This window comes from Tinamus guttatus, unplaced genomic scaffold, assembly GCF_059628265.1.
Source record: "Tinamus guttatus ecotype Peru unplaced genomic scaffold, ASM5962826v1 Tinamus_guttatus_pri_ptg000180l, whole genome shotgun sequence".
Lineage (NCBI taxonomy): Eukaryota > Metazoa > Chordata > Aves > Tinamiformes > Tinamidae > Tinamus > Tinamus guttatus.
Genome location: NW_028288714.1, coordinates 2,089,573 through 2,107,336, shown reverse-complemented (window position 1 = coordinate 2,107,336; position 17,764 = coordinate 2,089,573). Strand labels below are relative to the sequence as shown.

The following is a 17,764-nucleotide window of genomic DNA, read 5'->3' as shown; positions in this document are numbered from 1 at the left end:
TTATGTTCTTTTTCTGTAAAGGGCAACTGTTAATATCATCCACTACCTATCAAATGAAAGGGGGAGAGGGATGCCTCATGCGACTGTCCAATATCTATAATGAAGTATAAAATATCACAGAAAAAAAAACTCTTAATGTTTTAGATATCTGGTTTTTAAACTATTTTTTGCTTCTTATTCTAGATGCTTCTTTATGTCCGAGTAGTGATTTGTGTGATCAGTAGCTTGATTTTATCAGCAATATTAATTAATGAAAGATTTCCTCTCTCCCTGCAAACCTTGGCTTGTAGTGGCAATAAAACGGCAATGCAACTATATCTTTATAATTTTATAGTGATAGTTAATATACAAGTAACTGCATATTGTACTATATTTTACTAACTATACAGCTACCTATAGCATGTGTTAATGTTATTGAGGCTTTTTTTTAAGTTAATTTTTTTTTTTAAAAAAGGGTCTGACACAGACCACAAAATATTTGAATTCCTTCATGAGAATAACAAGTGTTTAGTCTGTCCTAGGATACTATTATGGTCTTTCTGTGCACCCCAAATCTTCATGTGTCAAGAATAGAATTGAAATTTTAACTCATGTTTGTTACCGTAAATATACAATTTTAACTGTAATCAATACTGTGAGTGTAAGCAGACTCTGAGGGATATCATTGATTTTGTCCTTGTTTTTTGCATGTTTTCGTGTAGACAAATGCATCCTAATCTGAAAAATAATCTCAAAGAGTTTAAAAAACATCTAATTGAAACTACTAACAACATGGAGCCTCTGAAGGTCTGGGAGCTACAGGGTATGTTTTTTTTTGTTTGTTTGTTTGTTTGTTTTTTTTCTCCTCTGAGTTAGTACCTCATTCTATTTAACTCTGCTTTGTTATGTTGGTGTAGAAATACTATAATAAAGGCTGCTTTTTTAAAGGGACATAGTTTCAATAAAATACAGTATTGTATTGAGGATTTTAAAGTATATGGGTATTTTATCTTATTATTATATGCTAGAAATTAAAGCAATATTGAAGTCATTTTATAAGGTGGACTATTATAACTAGTCTTCCAGATTTGAAGTTTAGGGTGCCCCATTATTTTGCCTGAAGTATTATCCCAGGTACTATATTTAGTTAAGATGATTTTTGACAGGAGGTTGAAAGCATTTAAGCACTGGGGTGCTCTTTGTTCAGGGCCAAGGAAACTGATTTACTTGCAATAAGTAGATATACTGTTTTTTTTCTTTTTTTTTCTCTTTTTTTTTTTTTCCAAACAGGGGACCTTCAGGCCCCTCTTGACATGACTACGTGTTTTCTCTAGCTCTTGGTGCCTAATCCTACTGAGTTAATGACTTCACTACGCTCAGAGTTCCTTTTATTACAGTTTTAAAAAGAGCGATTTTATTTGTTGTTATAAAAATATTACAAAGTTTAACCAAAATAAAACACTTACAAAAATTTTCCTGTAGAAAAGAAGTTTGTTTTTTAGAACTTCTGAGGGTCTTCTGTTTTGGATAAGTAATTAGATTTACTCTTGTGTCTTTACTCTTATTAGCTCATTCTCCTGTCTGTGTGAGCAGCCACTTGCTCCTCTTGATCTCTAGTGCTTCCAAGGCTACTTTGTGAGCGGCTTTAAGCACAGGATCCTCTTTTCCCCAAGGTCTGTCTGTTCTCTCTCAGCTGTGCAGTGCACCACAACTCGGAAGCCTTTAAGTGACTGCACACCAAAGTGCAGCGCAGATCAGGCATCGGGATCTGCAGTAATAGCAGCAAGCAGGTATTCCTTCACCTGGTCACTGTTTATTGGGCTGCCAAGAGAGATCTGAAATGTTCTTTTTGAGAACAGCAATTTTTTTTTTCACATGAGCCATTGTTGAAAGTATTAAGAAATTTCTAATTAACAGTCCATCTCTCAGGGGACCTAAGTCCTTTCCAGTCAACACCTATCTTGTCAGGCAAAAAATGGAATGATGCTGACACCTTTCCTTCTAGCCGTTTTTTTATTTCCTGACTTCTTTCAAAGACTGGTGCAAAGGTCTACCAGGTAACATACTCTAACATACTCTATGTCCTACTGCCTAGGACTGTTTTACTATACGTGGCATCAAGTTCCTTCAAACTGGATAACTTAAGGCCTTCAGTTTCTCATCAAATATCTTAATTAGAAACTTAATAGCAAAAAGTGTCATTGTCCTGAGGTAGGAAGGCAGACTATATCCAGAGTTGATGGAGGGACTTAGTGTATTATTTCCTTACAGGGTATGTGTCAGAATTTGTTTTTCCCTGCTCTCATGTGCCAACTTTTATTACACCCAAGATAAGCACCTAACATAGGCTAATTAGATTCTGTTTTTTCCCTTTAGAAAAAAAGATACCCTTTCCTTTGAAACATGCTAGACACTTAAAGGAACTGCAATTTGACTTTAACCACAAATTCTCCATTTTCAGTTCTTCTGAAAATGTAAGCTTCTGAAGATAATGCGTCTCGTGCTCAGTATGACCTTCTTAGATTTAGTGTATCCATTCCATGAAAATCCTGTGAAAATCCAGTTACAGACTGTTACGGATTGGTCTGTGTTTAGACTTCATCATGATATCCTTGATATATTGGTACATGAGTGTGATGCACTGTCTGTTTTTGTCAGTGTTCTTCTTTTAACCTCAGAAATTACATGTGCAGCCTGTATCCTTAAGATAGCCAAGCAGAACTTGTGTAAGAAGCCTGAAATTTGGCATTTCCAACTTTTGAATGTCTCTCTTTCCAAAGTAATACTTCATATACATTAATGTATAATTGAAACAAAACGTATCTAAGAATGAGAGCGTGTATACAGAACAGTTTTTCTGATTGTAGACAATATTGATTTTAAGAGGTATTTCCAGTGTGTTTTTTTTTTTTTTTTTTTTTTTTTTTTAACTCTAGATCTTAGTTTTCAAGCAGCTGCTCGAATTATGTCTACCCCTGTTTATGATGCCTTAAAGGTAATGAAAGACATAGCTCAGAACTTCCCAATAAGAGCCAGGTATGATACTTATGCTTATTTTCCAAGTATTGATTTTACACTGGTGTCTGAATTTCAAGACAATAATACAGATTTATATCCAAATCCCGCGCTTGGGTAATCATGTTTTACAGCTTCTTAGATACATTTCAGGCAATTTCATTGAATAGAAGATAGCTTCTGGGGAAAGTTATGACAGGCCTCCTGAGTGTTTCCTGTCTGATGCACAAGATACCGTGTTTTACCAATGTGTTCTAGTCTTTCAGACACCTAATATCTATCCGTTTTTACTGGAGTGGGCATTTTTCTAGGTACAAAATTCTGTTAAATTAAAGCAGAGCTACTCACAATAGTTAGGGGCAAAACTGCTAGTTTTATAGCAGATCTACCCACAGCAGTAGGTTCAAAGCACAGCATTGCTTGTAAGACTGGATCCCAACTGTTGTGTGCTGGTAAGACTTCTCACTGGGCAACGTACACAAATTACTCAACAAAAGATAAAAGTCAATTTTAAATAAACCAAAACATTAATATTAACCAGAATATTAAAGACTGCCTGTTATGAGCTGGTTGTGTTATAGTTGAGAAATGCTTTTCTTTGCATTTCATAAGACCTTCATGTAATCCTGATTCTATCAGGTAATATTTGTCTGAGTTACTGAATTCAGTAAGATGCTAAATATGGTTCTTAACTTGGTACTTTCATGTTTTACGGCCCTTACTTAATCATCACGTTATGTTTTATAGTTACCTGTGGTTTTCTTTAAAGAAAACATGCATTGTAATGGAAGCAATACCTTTACAGTATCTTGTTTTAAGGAAGACAAATAATTTTCAGTGCCTGAAACATAATTATTATGAAATAGTAACATATGCATTTGCAGTAACATTAACAACCAGAAAATTTTCAGTAGAGAGCAACAGAAACGTACATAGTGTTGAATTGTAGCACTAGTTCTGTTCTTTAAAAGACAAGAAAAAAGGATGGTTTTAAATACGCTTCACAACACTTAAGTCATTGACTTTAAATAGTCACTTAGCTATTACATCCTACTGAACATTCCTTGTGTATGTGGCGAACAACGCAATTTATGTACTCTTCAAACTTTTTTTTTTCCTGCGTAAAATTATAAAACTTTGATATTATTAAAAAGTATTACCATTTCTGTTCTGTATAAATTATTCTAATATGCTAACCCAGAATGTTATTTTAACATGAGAGATTACAAATATTTAAATAATTTGAAAAGCTATTGACAAGAATCTTAAATGCCTAAAAAGGCGTTTTGTGGAGAACAGTGCATAAAATGTCTTTCCCCACTGATCTAATCGCACTTAACCTGGTTAGTCATGAATACTATTTTCAAAAAATAAGATCTAGAATAAAATGGAAATTAAAAGCTACTGCTTATCCCTCTTATGCTTAGTTAACTGAGCCTCCTAACAGCAGTCTTGTTTACATTTGATTTTAAACTAAAGACATTATTGATATTTTGCCTTTGAATATTTGAAATTTTCAAAGGTCTCAATTGTTTTAATTTTTTAATGTTTATTTTTTAAATATATCAGCCATTCTTAAAGTGGTCATTCTTTGCATAGTTTCCTTGCCCTTGTCGGTGTCAAAATGTGTCCTTTGGCCACTTGTAACACAGAGTTAGTAATATTAACTTAAAATATCCAAATAGCATTTCCATTCAGGATGTTTGAGCAATTCCTTGGTTTTCAGTACACAAGCTATCTTCCAGAAAAATAAAATGAAAGATTGAGAATGCTATAAATATGCTGATTCTGTTACTTCAGCAAAATTGAGCATCAATTTGAAGCTTAAATTTACTAGTGTAACACAACAAAAGATTGGTTTGGAAACTAGAACATTTATGACCCTATGCATTACTCTCAATTTTTTTTTTTTAGGTCTTAATTACTGCATTCTTTATTTACAATGCATTTGATACAGTGGCAATATATTGCATTTTATTTAATACATTTAAAAAATATAACAGTTAAGTGATAACAACATTTTTTTTCCAGATCATTGACAAGAGTGTCTGTAGACAAGGAACTGCGAAATGAGATAGAAAAAAATCAGAAGGTTGGTTTTTATTTCTGGAGGTACACATAGAGTTACCATGATGTCACTGCTTTTGGACATTTAGCAATTTTTACCTAGTTTCTCTCAGGGAAGAAAAAGAAATAATTAATTTAAGGCTTGCTGGTCTTGCATGCCCAAAGAGGGACACTGGAGTGTAATGTTCTTAGGCAAACAATTGTGTATGGTTTGCATGTGGGACTGGTGACAATTGGATTAGCTAATCACAACAGTTGACCTTCTTGGGACCTTCAGCTTTCTTGTGAAAGGACTGTGTGTTTTGATTACTCACTAGGAGATGCACACCAGTGGACTCAGTGTCATGGAAACCTCTTCCTTCTTATACTACTATGTACCACAGTTTTTGCTCAAGGAAGCAAGGCACTATCTGCATCACTCTTCATTGCTTTCTGGATATGACTAAGATACATTTTCCTTTATCTCTTCTTTGCTATGGTGACTATAGTCAGGATAAAGCAAAGCAAAGCCTTGATGATCCTGATTTCTCCAGAGTATCTGTGTGTTACTATCAGGACCTTGATGAGTGTTTTTTTGATGAAGCCTTCACAATATCTAGGTCTAATTTTAGCTTTATTTAAATAAATAAATAATAAATTAAAATAAAACCCCAAAACTTCTTAAGCAAAATCTCTCCAAAATGCAAGCAAATTAAAGATTTATCTAGAATTTAAATGGCTATGTTTACTGAAAAATAGGAGCTCTTGGACAAAAGAAGTAAGATTTAGTTTGAGATGAAGACACTTGCATTTAAGAAGATGTCAATGGGCAACAAAAACAAAAGCTCACCCTACATTTGTCATGTGGGGCTCATTTGAGTTGCTGTAACCTAACTTCATATGTCACTGGAGATACTGCAGGGCATCCAAAGCATCCACGCAGGATCCAGGTGGCAGCTGTGGCCGGTGCCTTCTGCCTGGCCTCTGTTTTCCAGTCCAGAAGCCTTATGCTGAGACCTAGCGACAGCATCTCAAATGGCATTAGATACCAGCGTGGTTTGTAAGCACAGTCACCTTCTTAACTCCTTAGACTAGATGAAGTGTACTGGCTGCACCAGGATCTTAGGCACCTACCACACAACATGCAAGTCTTGCACAAAGTCGTGTGTGAAACGAAAAGCCCTTAGCTAAATCTAGCCTGATTAATAAACGCAGGGAGGCTTCTCGAACACTGCTGCTAGTGCACAATGAACTGGCATGTGAGTTCATGAACTGCAGCACATCCGTTTAACAGCAGGAGAGAGACAGTCTTGTCCTGGGGTAGCTGAGTGATTCCCCCTCCTGGTAATGAAAGCTGAATAGGAAATGTAATGGGATGGCATAAAGGTATTAAAAGTTGAAAAGCACATGATGATTTAGTTGTAGAGAGTTCATATCTAACTAAGAGATAGACAAAGCTGCTATAAAGGGAAAAAGAAAATCCCATTTAAATGCAACTCATAACTTCCAGTGTAGTAATTTGTTGACAGTTTAGCAAAATACTATGCATTTTCAACATCAGATTCTAGTCTTGGATGCTTAAATACTCCTTCCATCAAAGTAGTTCGGGCTCTTCTGAACAACCAAATGCCTCGTGTGAATATTGTGGAATGAGTCCCAACTTGGACTCAGATACTGACTGATACTTTTTTTTTTCCTTATTTTTTTGCATTTAGTTTAGTTAATGCTAGTTCTTGTAGGACCAGAACTAGCCAGCTGCAGTCTCACTTGGTAGTGCTGCTTATCTGAGTCTCTGGGCTTCTGGGGGCGACTGGTACAAGAACTGATATCATAAGTGCTGATCTCAGTGCTGCAAGGAGAAGGTCTCTTCTAGCTGCTCAGTCTGTCACACAGCCCTGATGGGTTCCAGCCCTTCAGACCGGAATCTTCCTTTAGCTTTTGTTCAGCCCGGTGCCATTAAGGGGGATTTTCTGTGCTCACAGCTGTTTGTGGCAAAACTGTGCTGTTAAACTACTGCTGGAGTGATACATGCTAACTAGATCAGAGTTTCAGACCCCACCTCGGATATGGAGTCCCCCCGCTGTGTCATGAGACTGACTATTTTCTTTGTCCTTTATATCCTTTTAATTTGTGGCCCTGAATCAAACATTGTGTAGGCAAAATGACTAGGCATTCGACCTGCTCTAGGAGCCTTTTTAGGTAGCCTGGTGTTGCACCAGACAACATATTGACAGCTTGTAAGGGATGTGCAGAATGACACCTCAGGAGCGTTGCAGGTCATTATGAAGATTCTGTTGCTCCTTTTTGAAAGGCTCGCTGACTTCCATTTCTAGCTGTCTAACTAGCTGATAACTAGCTAAATAACTTCAAAGAAGATTAAAAAAAAAGACCATCTGATCCCTTATTAGCAATAGTGAGAAGACTGCATTCCCCCAGGTTCACCCGATTATATCAGAGCTTGAAAAGATAGTTAAAACTGCAATGACAATAGATGTAATCAACAGCAGGGTTCAGTATCCTCTATTTGTTTCATCTTCAGGTTTCATAAAAGCAGCCATATTCAGATACCGTTAAAACAAGCACACATAGTTATTATATAGTCTTTGGTAAATCTACAAAGAAAAGCCATGAAAGCTCTGCAAAGTAGGGATCACGCAATTAAAACAACAAAGGCAGGAAATTAAGAGTTCTCAGTAATGCGTACTTACCAGATGCACTGTAGCAATTTCTAAAGCCATTTTTCAAGTAGCAGGACAAGTTTTGTACTCATAAAAGTTCCTTTTGTGTTTGGCTCGGGCTTATCACAGCTGCATTTTCCCTTCATAGACAGCCTTTTCTTTGATATGGTGATATTAGGTGCCATTGCATATTTCTAATCTACACTGGTTTGTGAAAATTTTTAGACAGACTAACAAAAACAAGTACCTTTTTGATTAATGTTAGTGATGTGCCCTTGTGTGAGGTTTCAAGCAGCTTGAAGTGAACAGTGGTCTCCTTTAGGCAGGGTTGCAGCTGAATGTCACCAGCTTTGAGTTAACTATCACGGTGTTCACTTTTATTTAACTGTGTGAATAACCGCGCTGCTTTGAAGAAGGAGTATCATTTTCAATATTTTCCTGTTTTTTCTCTTTTTGTTCAGTGTCAGCACAGCCCAAATTGTGAGTTGCTTGCCTTAAGTGTGTTCCTGGAAAATGGAAAAAGAAAGCTGCTTTTTTCCTGCATAGCTTTGGTGCTTTCCCATCTCCATTGGGAATATGTGTCAGATTCTCATTGTGCGAGTGGGAAGCAAGAACTGTGGTTGCTCCTGTTCTCTTAAACCTATTGACAGACACTGGAGATAGGCTGAACACTGTGGTGCCTCGCTGATCCTCTGGAAAAAAGTGCTGAGGCTTTGGTTTCGTCCCCCAATAGCCATCCAAAGGTTGGATGGCCCTGCAGTTCTCAGGAAGAAGCACCTCATTCCCAAAGGACTTTTGTCCTCTTGTGCTTGTTTATTTTGTTATGGATTTATCTTTTTCTTCTTTGTCAAGCAAAGCAGGCCCTTTCTGACCTGGCTTTTTTCCAAGGTTCCTTTTGTAGATGAGATTATGTGCTTCTAGTCTGCTTTTCTTCCCTTTCATCAGTAAGTGCTACTGTATATTTTTGGATTTGTTAAAGATTTAAGATATTAAGAAAGCTAACTTTGTGTGAAGGGCGCATGGCACATATGGGGTCTCTTCTGTCCCCCATTTGGGAGTGTATGAATTTGTAGCAGGAATATGCTAGGGGTCATTTTTCAAAAACTCAAGAGCCATATTTCTTTTTATGTGTGCGTATTTTCCCTTTCGTTTGTCAGACACTGAAAATGTTTCACAGTCTATTCATTATACAGGTAAAGTAACTGTAGGCTATATTTGAGGATTTATACAAGTTTTTTGTTTGTATTAAACCTTGAAAATGTATAAATAGCATTTATAAAGGTATACTTTCAATATTTTATGAAGAATATTCAGCAGAAAAGAAAATATTACATTCAAGAGAGTTCATGTGTTTGTTTTGACTTAAGATTCCATGTATAAAGACATGTATGTTAGTGTTGACCATGTATCTAAATAAGTGAGCAGTACTTATTCTTTTTAAGCATTTTTATGAAATACTTGGAATTCAACCCGGAGAAGCACGCCTGTTTCTAAATGGCCTTCACATCGACATGGATTTTCATGATCCATTTAGGTAAGGATACATTTTGCTTGAAAATCACAGAATTACTAATAATGCAGGGAGACTTGTGCTCAGGATGATAGATAATCTCATCTCTTGTATTTTTCAGGCCAGGAAGTACTCCAGTATAGGGAATCATAGAGGTTGGAAGGGACCTTTAAGAGATCATCCAGTCCAACCCCACTGCTCAAGTAGGGTCACCTAGAGCATGTGACTTAGAATTGCATCCAAGCAGGTTTTGAAGATCTCCAGAGATGGAGACTCCACAACCTCTCTGGGCAACCTGCTCCAGTGCTCTGTCACCCTCACTGTCAAGAAATTTTTCCTTAAGTTCCTGTGGAACTTTTGGTGCTTCAGCTTGTGGCCATTTCCTCTAGTCCTATCAGTGGCCACCTCTGAAAAGAGACCAGAACCATCCTCCTCACTCCCTCCCTTGAGGTACTTACAGACACTGATCAGGTCCCCTCTCAGCCTTCTCTTCTCCAGGCTGAACAGGCCCAGCTCCCTCAGCCTCTCCTCATAGGGCAGATGTTCCAGGCCCCTGATCATCCTTGTAGCCCTGCGCTGGACTCTCTCCAGCAGCTCCACATCCCTCTTGTACTGTGGGGCCCAGAACTGGACACAATACTCCAGATGCGGCCTCACCAGGGCTGAGTAGAGGGGCAGGATCACCTCCCTCGACCTGCTGGAGACGCTCTTCTTAATGCAGCCCAGGATTCCATTGGCCTTCTTGGCCACGAGGGCGCACTGCTGCCTCATGGTCAACTTATCATCCACCATGACACCCAGGTCTTTCTCTGCAGAGCTGCTCTCCAGAAGGTCGGTCCCCAGCCTGTACTGGTGTCTGGGGTTATTCCTCCCCAGGTGCAGGACCTTGCACTTGGCCTTGTTGAATTGCATGAGGTTTTTCACCGCCCAGTTCTCCAATCTGTCCAGGTCCCTCTGGATGGCAGCGCAGCCCTCTGGGGTATCAGCTACTCCTCCCAGTTTTGTGTCATCAGCAAGCTTGCTGAGGGAGCACTCTGTGCCTTCATCCAGGTCATTGATGAATAAATTAACAGGACTGGACCAAGGACTGACCCCTGGGGGACACCGTTAGCTACAGGCCTCCAACTAGACTCTGCACCACTGATCACCACCCTAAATATTAAATTATTGGATTACAATTGGATTAAAATTGAATATTGGAATATTAGATTACAGTGTTTTCAATACCGTCACACTTCAATAATGAACATTTAATAAGTAGTATAAAATAGTACTTTCTTTAGAATTTCTATTTTATGTCTGATTTACTATTTTAAACTTACCATGTAAAATTAATTTGCAAATGGAAAGAATATGGCATGTGTATGTTAAAGATGGGTAATGCCTTTTCAGAAAATAAAATGACTGCACACCTTTGTTTCTTAAAATTTGCAAAGAAAAATGTAGGCACCACATTTAGATATAACATTCTGGATTTTTTTTTCTTATTTATGAGTCTGTGAACATTTTTTTAAAGGGAGTCCTCTTCTTAAAGTTTAATACACTTTTTATTGTAAGAAATCCGTTTACAGTGCACAGTCTGTTTTACATGAAAAACCCAAGTTTTCATCTTTTGAGGTCATGAGCATGATTTCAAAAGACTGTCTGCTAGAGAAGTGATTCAAAATAGTCCTGTATTGGAATAATTTCCCGTTAAATCAGTAGTGTCACAAAAAGATGATTGCAACTTCTTTTTTAATACATTGAAATAAATCATTTTTGCCTCAGGTTATTTTCATTTAATATCTGTGGGAACAAGTGCTTCTTAAGCAAATGCTATATAAATTGTGGACATTCTGTATGCTGCCAACAGCCATATCAGAATGACCACTTCAGACTCATTTTTTGGTGGCCTGCATAAGTTTTTTTTCCTTAAATGTTTCTTAATATGTTCAATATACACAGTGCTTTGCTTGCAGTCTTAAAAGTATTCCCTGGAGCTTGACTTTTTTCTTCAGGTTCTCTGTGTGTATTTTTGTGTAAAGAGATATTTAGTAGTAAATCATGTAAGTGAACGTGTAGTGTTTTTCTCAAGATAAGCATTGCATATTATTTAGAAATCTGAGATGTTTAGGGTGACTTAGAGACTTTTCATAGCTGACTGTGGTTGGATGGTAGGCAGAGATACATTCAAACTATTTAAAATGTGGATTGCTGTGAAGCCACCTGAATTATATTGACTACAGGTTTTCAAGGAACCATGAAGGATTATGCTTCTAAGCCTGGTTGCAGGTAGCCAAGTTTTACATGAGATGAACCGAAGCCTTGATGTGTATCTGTAACATTTAAAAAAAAAAAAAAACCTGAAACAAATTTTAGCTCAAATTTGGATATTTGCATTTTTTTATATTGCCAAAATTCTCCCAGTGACTTAACTACTGCTGGAGTCATGTCCTTCACACTTGTTCTGCAACACGAACCAGGCAGAGCTTTGAGATGGAGCAACTTGCATCTTTATAATGAGCGCTCCAAATATTAAAAGAGATTATTAATGCTAATACTATGTTTGATTTGAATAGAAGACTGTGTCCTGGCATGCGACTCTCTCTCTTTTTTTTTTTTTTCCATTCTCATCTTGACTTTTCAGAGTGCAACGAAATGTTACAGAGCACAGTCGGGATTGCTGGAAAGCATTTTGCTTTGCATCATCTCTGAGGTTTAGCTCAGTGTTTTTTCCTTGCTGCTTCCAGAGTTCCCACGGTCACTGCCATGATGCTGGCGTGCTCCTTGTCCCTCTCCACCACCCACTCTCTGCCCCCCTGCCCGGCCGGGAAGCAAGCGCCTCTGCTCTGGGGTTCTGCCTCAGCCTGTGCAGTGCAAACGAGCTGCCATCTTACAAAAGATGGGGCATGTTTCCTTGTATATAAGAAATGCTCTCTAATCTTTTATGGTGTTATTTTGAGATAAAATATATAGGCGTTGGGCTGTTAGTTAATTTTCTTTTAAAAATTGGATTGCAGGAAAACTTTGAAATTATTTTTAAAACTAAAAATAATCCCCCCATTAAGTCTTCTGAAATGCACTTAATGTCATGTTAACGTTTATATGTGCATGTTATGCATTTTGTCTCCCTGCAAAAGTATCTTAGAGACTCTCAAACTGGAAGGAAGAGTGATGCACGGTCTTCATGAGCTTGGAATCAAAGGGGAGATCCTGAGTAAATTTATGAGATTGCAAGTACATCCTGCAGGTGACAGTTATGCCCTGGATATTCGTCACTCTTCGATAGTAGTGAGTCATTAAATGATCAGTTCTAAATGTTGCTTATTTGATTTGATACGTGTGCGACAGTCTACCCTTTTTGGTAGTGTTTCCATTAATATAATAGACATAAAAGCCTAGGATATCAATAAGCAGCATACAATACTTTAGAAGATGGTATTTCTTTGACATGGAGGATGTTTAAAAGAAAAGAGGAATGTACCTTGCACAATTGCTGAACTGTCTAAGAATTTGATTTTATAGCAATTAATCTGGCTGCACACTGTCTTTTTATTATGCAAGAGTGCTAAATATAGTTTGCACACGAGAAAGTTAATTGTAACTTAAATATCTCTAATTGTCCAGAGATTTGACTGACTTAGGAATTAAGCACCTGTGTTTGTACTGCTGCTTTTTCTCATCTTTCAAACTTTATACAAATTCCGTTACAAATGCTATTTGTAAATGAAAAAGGCATGAAATAATTTATATTTTTCATCTGACAGAACAATATGTCCCTCTTCTGTTTAATAACTATAGGCATTCTTGCACAGAACAGTCCACAGTAGTAAATGGTAATGTGAAGGAAAATGGAAAAAGGAGTACTCAGAATACTGTATTTTTGTAGAGAGGCATATACAGATTGGCAGTAATTGACCATATGTGAATTACTTAGGTATTTTGATACATGTTAAGTGTTGCTAAGGCACTTAATAAATAGGTAAATATTTTTATTTTTCTTACGAGATAGTTATGATATGTTGCATGCATATGTGATATGTGTGAGAAGTGTTATTACAACTTTTGTACTGTAAAAATAGTTTCCACACTTTGGAAGTGGCTTTATTCACATTTCCTTTTTCATCCTAAATTAGTTTATAGTGTACTGTAAATAAAAAGAAAATAAAGTTTGAAAAGAAAAAAAGAATACTCATTTTAGGAGCTATTTTCTGTTATGCATTCAAAAACAAGATAGACCATTTTATTCTTTTTAGGCTGAATGCTTTAAAAATAACTTTACGTATATGTATTTTATTCCTTGTTTAATGTCAGGTGTTTTTTTCTAATGACTGGCCTTTATATTTTAGTGGGTTAATAATATAGAAAAAGATCACAGCTATAGCACATGGCCTGCAAGTTACCAGGAGCTGCTTAAGCCAGCATTTCCCGGAGTCATACAGCAGATCAGGCGCAATTTGTACAATTTGGTAAGTTTGAAGAAGTTAATTATTTGCATAGTGTATTTATTTAGAAGTTAATTATTTGCATAGTGTATGAACGGACAGTTTATTGAAAAATACACTTGCTATATTCACTCTTAGGCTAGAATATCATGTTTTATATTTGGATGTGCTAATCGTAGTGATTTTTTTTTTCTTAATAAGTCATATGTAATTATTAGTCTGATTTCCACAAGTGATGTTTTCATCTTTTAGCTATGACTGACCAATATTTGCTAAAGTGTTTAGGTTCTACAAAATGGTCCTAGTATTAATGTTAAGTTTTACGTCTATTTTTTTTCACTAATAAGGGTGAATATGCATATGCTTCATTAACATTGTATTAACATTGTATTTTTCAGTATAATTAGCCATGTAACATGGGGATAGTAATAGACAAAGACAGTGAAAGCATCAAGGCCTACATAATCAAATTCTTCCAAATGTATAAGGGTGAGAGAGCAAAAGTGAGGTTGACCTGGAGACCTCGAGACTGGAGTTTATGAACCTTTGATCATAACAGTTGAATATTCTCTATAACAATAAAAAAGATGGAAATTTTGCATTAATAGGCCACCAACTTTTAGAGAAAGGCAGGAACGTGTGGCCCACTTAAAGACTATTTTAACACACTGCCAATTTTATGGAAGATTGACCACTGACTTCAGTTTCCTTTTCAAGGAACTAAATTCCTTTTGTGCATCACTGAAGCATCAGTAGGAGATGTAAAATAATGAAAAGTCTGCTTTTGCTGCCCTGACATATAGTTTACGAGATGCAAACAATGCATAGGTACAGTAGGGAGGTCAGTTATTCTAACCCATAAGGAAAAAATCTTGTGAAATTCTTCTGATTAATGTGATTCTCACATTCTTTGACCTCTCTGCCAGAGAGATGGTAGAAATAAAGTTCAAAATGCAATATGAAATACAGTTTGACAGAGGAATGTGAGCTCCTTGTATACCTTTGAGTAAAGGGGAAAATGAATCATGAGCCATTTCCATACGATGAAAAAAGCACCACTGAGCTTATTGGCAATCTTTGATGAATGCCAGCAACCAGTGAGTGTTTATCTGGGAAAAATGTAAAATACAGTTTATGTAAAAACCACACAGCAACAATTTTGTTCTGCATAAGAGGGAGAAGCTCTGCTTGCACATCTTCAATATCCACTCCCTTCTGCATTGTAGTAATAGATTGATCTGTACAACTTCACAAACCTCTTTTCCAGAGACATTTTCTACACTCTCTGCAGAGCATAATGTATCACTGATCGGAAAAAAAAAACACTAAATATTTCATTTTCTGCTCCCCATTTACTTCATGGCTTTCTGCCTTATATACTATATGATACCTAATTTAGGCTCAGGTTTTGTCAGGAGCTTTTCTGTTCCTTTCCATGCTACATATAATGCACGACTAGCAGTGAGTTGTCTTTATATAGAGAGTATTACCAAGGCTTAACCATCCTTATTTTAGAGCTGGTGAACTGAGATACAGAGAGATGAAGCTGCAAATATATACTGATTATGAATATCTTGTAGCCTATTTTTTCCTCTGAACATAGCACTTGGTTTCACCTAATAAGCTAAGAAAACAGGTAGTTCTGATTTAATTTGAAAATTTAATTACGAAAAGTATTCATATGGATTTTAGTACAAAAATTTAGTGATACAAAAAGACATCCAAGGTTCAAGCGATATGTAATAAAAAAGTGTCTGTTTATAGGGAAACATAAGGCTATGTGTAATGTGGAGTGGCTTGCATTTTTATTCACAATTAAATATTCGAATTGGTGTATCAATTAGAATATAAAACTCTACAACAAAAATATTTATCCATTACTATCCAGTTCAGCAGGTAAATCTTGTTCAGGCTTTGGCCCAAATACATAAATTCTGAAGTGTTTTTTCATTTACACGCTTAATATTTTTTTCTATGCTAAATGTTCTAGGAAATTGCAAATGATTGCGATGCACAGCTCCTTTGGGAATTTTGGAGATTTGGAAAAGTAGATAAAGTTATTTTGATCTGAAAAAAAAGTAGAAACAGCTGTGAGTAATATATATTGGCCATATAATAATTTCTCTCTTCCTAGGTACTTTTTATTGATCCCATCCAAGAAGATACAAATGATTATATGAAACTGGCAGAATTGTTCTCTCATCATAATGTGCCGCTTCGGTAAGGAAAAACGATAGCCTTGAATGAATGTTGCTTTACTTTTCCTTCTTCAGCTTCTGTTCCACTAGGCAAAGATGTGAACTGAAATTGTTGCATTTGTCCAAGCCACACTGATGAGTCTTTGCATCGAGCTTATTAGGGCATTCAGTGTTCTTGAGCAAGCAGATTGAAAGGGATTCTATACCTGGGTGTGTGGAGAATGAACTGCAAATACGTAAGAAATTATCTTGTGAAAAATTCTCCCTGGATAACAATGTGAAGTTGTTTTCTAAACAAAATATTCTGGAAGCATGCAGGAATGGGTATAATGCAGTTTGGTGGGCTTGATTTTAGTTCTTTGAGTTAAGTTTGCTTTATCACGTTTTGTTGTTATAAATTCTTAAAGACCAACACATGAAGAACTTCACCAGGTTTTGGATTTTTAAAAATTAGTCATTTGATTCTGAACCAGTCATCTTAGAGACAAATAGAGTTCGTCTTCAGAAATGCCGAAGATGCCTTCATTTCGAGAGAAAATGGATTGCTCTGTGCAAGTGTCTGTTTATTTCCACACCTTATAAAAGGAAATAAGGGTATCAAACAGTGAACTAAAGTTAGCGAGATGAATCCCATTTTAAATATTTAAATGCATTTTTTTTCCTCTGGGGTTTTAAATTTTGAGTTTCCTTTGAAACTTCTGTTCCTTCTGTTCTTTGTATTTTTATCATTCAGTGACAGAGAAGTGGTGAAAGACAAACATTACTTGTGTTTTTGCCAGAATACTTGGGAGTTTCAGCCCCGCAGGAGATTTTGCTATAGATCCTAAAAGCAACCAGATTGGATCAGGCTAATGGTCCATTTAGGTGAATCTATCTGCAACAGAGGCCAAAAGGAGCTACCTAGGAAACAGTATAAGAACAGGACAAGTAGGTAGTGCCTGAGTATTTTCCAAATCTACAGGCATTTGGAGATTCACACCTGAATGTGCTTTCTAAGTATCTAGTAACTCCCAATAGATTTGTCATGCAAGAACTTTCTGATTTGCCCTTGAATTGATGTAAAGTTTTAGCTTCTGCAGTGTCCCTTGCCAAGGATTTTCACAGTCCCACTGTGTGTTGTGTGAAGAGCTTCTTCCTTTGTTTGTTCTGAGTCAGGCTTTTAATGGCTTCATTTACTGCCTCCAGAGATCTTAAAATTGAAAAAGATGTTAAGCAGTTTCTCTCAAGCTCTCAGTGTCTCATGCACTCTCCCATGTTCTACTGCAATTATTTCTTTCTGAAGGCTGTATATGTATATAGGTATATATAATTCTTCCTTAGCTATTCTAAATGTTCTTTCATTGCCTTTATTTTCCTTCTCTGAACTTTCTTAATTTTTATATCACCTCTTTGAGATAAGGACACCCCAGCTGTACACAGTATGCAAGATGTGGGCAAAGCATGCATCTCTGCTGTTGCATATTTATTGCATGTTCCTATTGTACCAGGTGAAACAAGACTTCAGGAAATGATATGAGAGATTTAATTCCAGTCATTTCAAACTATCTGATGCGCAGTAACCATCCAAATTAAAAGCTGACTTTGAAATCATTGAAATCGTTGAATTGTTGCTTACAAATATGGAGGTCTTCTGAAATGCATGCTCAGCACTGCAGATTAATGTCTCATGTTCTTGTAGTGGCTTGGATGGGGCTGGATGCTCAGTGGAAATATTTTCAAGATGCAGAAATATTTTCAAGATGCAGGGCCAGCTTTTAATCACTGGGATATTCCTTTAAATCTCACACTCAGAAAGTCTGTGATTCCTTTGGTCTGGCTTGTAATTCACCCCTTGCTGATAGCTGGCATCATTCTCAAGCTTTTCACTGATAACTGCATGTAGAACATTATCCTGTACTGAGTTAGTCGTGAATT

The 17,764-nt window shown here is 36.6% G+C and overlaps 1 protein-coding gene across 1 annotated transcript in view; it reads left to right on the top strand.

Moving 5' to 3' along the window:
- UGGT2 (UDP-glucose glycoprotein glucosyltransferase 2) overlaps positions 1-17,764 on the top strand; it is a 70,090-nt gene that overhangs the window by 13,995 nt on the left and 38,331 nt on the right. The window contains exons 8-14 of the mRNA XM_088523347.1: positions 702-802; positions 2,916-3,015; positions 5,026-5,086; positions 9,161-9,252; positions 12,348-12,498; positions 13,557-13,676; positions 15,787-15,872. Coding sequence (XP_088379473.1) covers positions 702-802; positions 2,916-3,015; positions 5,026-5,086; positions 9,161-9,252; positions 12,348-12,498; positions 13,557-13,676; positions 15,787-15,872 — 711 coding nt within the window. The remainder of the gene's footprint in view (positions 1-701; positions 803-2,915; positions 3,016-5,025; positions 5,087-9,160; positions 9,253-12,347; positions 12,499-13,556; positions 13,677-15,786; positions 15,873-17,764) is intronic.